This window comes from Bison bison, unplaced genomic scaffold (genome assembly GCF_000754665.1).
Source record: "Bison bison bison isolate TAMUID 2011002044 unplaced genomic scaffold, Bison_UMD1.0 scf7180017864495, whole genome shotgun sequence".
Taxonomy (NCBI): Eukaryota; Metazoa; Chordata; class Mammalia; order Artiodactyla; family Bovidae; genus Bison; species Bison bison.
Genome location: NW_011495054.1, coordinates 8512257 through 8516087, shown reverse-complemented (window position 1 = coordinate 8516087; position 3831 = coordinate 8512257). Strand labels below are relative to the sequence as shown.

Below are 3831 nucleotides of genomic sequence, written 5' to 3'. Positions count from 1 at the left end.
TGGTGCTGAAGCTGAAGCTCCAATACTTTGGCCACCTGATGTGAAGAGCCGACTCACTGGAAAAGACCCTGATGCTGGGCAAGACTGAGGGCAGGAGGAGAAGGGGACGACAGAGGATGAGATGGTTGGATGGTATCACTGACTCAATGGACATGAGTTTGAGCAAAATCAGGGAGATAATGAAGGACAGGGAAGCCTGGCGTGCTACAGTCCGTAGGGTTGCAAAGAGTCAGACACGACTTAGTGACTAAAGAATAACAACAACAAAACAGGGATAATAATAGCACAGACCTTGGGGGGTTTCGAGGACTCAGCAGCTAATCAGTTAAGCAGAGGGAGTGCATGATTGTCCCACCCCAGTCGACACTGTCCTTCTCTCTCTTCCTGGCAGGTTTCAGCTGCAATGCTCCTTGGAGGCTGGCTCCTATTGGCTTTCAGTGCAATTCTCCTCCTGTCCTGGGCCCTTGCCCCCAAAGGACTGTGCCCACGGAGGGGCAGCGGTCCAGTGCCAGGGGTACAGGCAGCAGCAGGTAACTTTGATGTCACATATAAGTGTTCCAGACATGTTTTGGAATGAATGGATGAATGAATGAGCGAGCCTATAAGCAGAGACTTGCCTCCTGGTTGAATTTCAGAGATAAACCCTACGACTGCAGACTATTCCTGATCCTTTAACTAGCCAGAAATTGGGGGTAGGGAATGATATCCTTAACATCACTCTCTCTGGCCCTTATCCAACCCCAATCCTAAAAGTTGTCCTCCTTGTTTCTCTCCTGAGCATCCACTTTGCATCATTTTTACCAGGACCACATATACAGTTGGGCAGGTTGTGCACTGAACAAGGGCATCCAGCTGAGGCTGGGGGGGCTGAGAGCTGCGTTTGCCCAGAAGAAATGTTGTTGTTTCTGTTGTTTAGTCGCTAAGTTGTGTCCAACGCTTCTGTGACCCCATGGGCTGTACCCGCCAGGTGCCTCTGTCCATGGAATTCTCCAGGCAAGAATACTGGAGTAGGTTGCTATTTCCTTCTCCACGGGACCTTCGCAATCCAGGGATCAAACCCGTATCTCCTGCTTGGCAGGTAGATCATTTATCACTGAGCCACCTCCAAAGCCCCCAAGCCCAGAGGGTTGCTTTTCTCTAATTCACACATCGGCTTTGGATGATCTAGCTCAGGACTCGGTGGTAACCCTCATCCAATTAATTCTCCACCATCTCCCACCTGGATTAGAGGTGACCACCTCACGCATCTCTCTGCTGCCACCCTTATCCCCTAGAGTCTGTTTGCCACACCTTGGCCAAGTGAGACCTGTTAAAACTGAAATCAGATCAAGCCACCGCGTCAGTGACTTCCTGTTACCCATGAGGCTCCACTGAGGAGGCCTTATTCCTTCACTGACCTCATCTCTTAACTGGCTTCGCCAGGCTCAGCACACGCCAGCCACATTGGCTTGCTTTCTGTTGCTCATAAGCACCAAGCTTGTTCCCTCTGCCTGGAATGTTCTCTTCTCAGATCTTCACAGCTTGCTCCTCCCACTTTATTAAGGGCACTGCTCAAATACCTCTCTCAGTGGGGGTCTCCCATGACCTCAAGGTAAGGGAGCTCCCCTCTCCTTAGAGTCTCCTTCCTCCTGCCTTGCTTTCTATTTTTTTATAGCCTGAAATATCTCATCTGCCTACCTGATTGTTGTGCATCTCTCTCCACGAGAACATCAGCTCTGCGAGGTCAAGGACACGTCTGCCTTGACATCACCAGCATCTGACACAGTGCTCCGCACATAGAGCTCACTAGATATTTGCCGAATCAATGAGTGGAGACACAGTCCTTGTCGTCAGCTTTCACAGTGTCTAGTGGGGGTGGCAGTTATAACTCGGTGGATATTTGGCACAATAGGATGAGCACAGGATGTAAGGAAAAACTCCAAGAGGGACCTGACTCAGTGTTTAGAGGGGGTGTTAAGGAAGGCTTCCTGGAAGAGGCGTCACTGAGATGAATCTGAAAGGATGAGTAGGAAGTTAACCAAATGTGGAAGGGCATTTCGGGTAATGTGAACATCAGGGGCAAAGGCACAGAGAGACAAGACAGCAAGGCACAGTCAAGGAACTCCAAGTAGACAAGTGTGGCTGAAAGGGGGCTGGAGGTCACGTGACTCTCCTGCGCTGGGACTGCCTCCAAAGTGAGGAGGTATCTGGTTCATTTGCTTAGTATCTCTAGTGCCTTCCACAGAGCCCCTGACAGTTTTGTGGAATGAATACACAGACGGATGGGTGGGTTGGTGGATGCGTGGAGTGGGGTGTGTGAGTAGGTGGGTGAGCTGATGGATGCATGCATCAGTAGATGTAATACTGAATATATGGATGAATGGCTAGATGGATGGGGAAAACGGATGGGGGAATGGATGGATGCAGGGATTGGTGGGGGGCATGGGGCTAAGTGGGTGGTTGGACAGATGGATGGATGAGTGAATGGATAGGTAGAGGAATGGAGAGCCTGAGTGGACTAGAAAGTGGTTGAAAGGGTGGGTGAGAAGGTGGACAGATGGGTGGAAGGCTGCTTGAGTGATAGGTGGATACAAGGATAGGTGAGCCAATGAATAAGTGAATGGATGATGGATGATGAGTGAGTGGATGGGAGGACTGGGATGCGAAGTCAGCCCAGGGCCCCTGAACCAACACACCGGCTTTCCTTCCTGCTGTCTCCAGCCATCGCCACCATCATGGGCCTGCTGGTTTTCCCCATCAGCTTGGCCTCGCCGTTCGCCAAGGAAGCCTGCGTAGCCTCCTCCATGTACCATGGTGGTCAGTGCCAGCTAGGCTGGGGCTATGTGACCGCCATCCTCAACGCAGTTCTGGCCAGCCTCCTGCCCGTGATCAGGCGGCCCCACGTGACTGAGGTCCAGAGGAGGACCATCTTCTTCTCCAGTGACACTGAGAGCATCATCCTTGTGCCAGAAACGACCAAATGAAAATATCTCAGGAGGAGAAAAAGAGCCCAGGCTAGAGTTGTATGAAATCACCACACATCCAGGTTCAAATCCCACCTCTGCTGCTTGCTTGCCGTGTGGCCTCAGGCAAATCGCCTCATCTCTCTGGACCTCGGTGTATAACTTCTGTAAAATGGGGCGGGGGAGGGGGTTGAAATAATGCCTACCTCGGAGGGCAGTTATGAGAATTAAGATGCTGTGTATAAATAAAGCCCTTAGCATATGTTAGGCAAACTTTAGCTATTATTATTGTAATCCTGACCCCCGAGGATTGTGGTGAGCACAAACCTATTCATGAAAAGTGCCTGGGGGCAATTCTGGATCCAAGGTCATCACTCAGATACTACACCTTTCAATGGGTACGTGCATATTCTCTCTCTCTTCCCTTCAGTTCTGTAACTCCTCCTCTTGGTGAATCTGGAAAGTATTCATTTTCCCATCAACGAGAACGTCCCCTTATAAATGAGAGCTGGTCCAGTGTTGGGGTGGGGATTCGGCGGGGAGTGGGGTCAGGCATTAAGGACCTGTCTCACCCCTTCATGCAATAACCCCACTGATGTGAAAACCTCACCGTTACTTGGGGCACACGAGGCCCCTTGAGACCCAGTCCTGACCTCTCTCTTCAGCTTCTTTCTTGTCACCCACCCGACCCCGCGCCTCTCTCTCCGGCCGTGCTGACTTCTGAGCCCACAGTCCGTCTCTTCACAGCTCCACACTGCTCTCTCTGCCATGGGGTACTGGAGCCAGCCTGTCACCTTTGCCGATCATGACCCAGTGCCCTGCTTTGGGAGCAGCACCTTCATCCTCCCTTCGGATGTGACCCTCAGCCACTTTCTGACTGCTTAACCAA

At 51.3% G+C, this 3831-nt stretch overlaps 1 protein-coding gene across 1 annotated transcript; it reads left to right on the top strand.

The window, feature by feature from the left end:
- Positions 1 to 403: 403 nt before the first annotated feature.
- On the top strand, positions 404 to 2963 carry TMEM211 (transmembrane protein 211). Its single transcript, XM_010828849.1, has 2 exons — positions 404 to 530; positions 2701 to 2963. The coding sequence occupies exons 1-2, from the start codon at positions 404 to 406 to the stop codon at positions 2961 to 2963; spliced, it is 390 nt and encodes a 129-aa protein (XP_010827151.1).
- Positions 2964 to 3831: the final 868 nt, after the last annotated feature.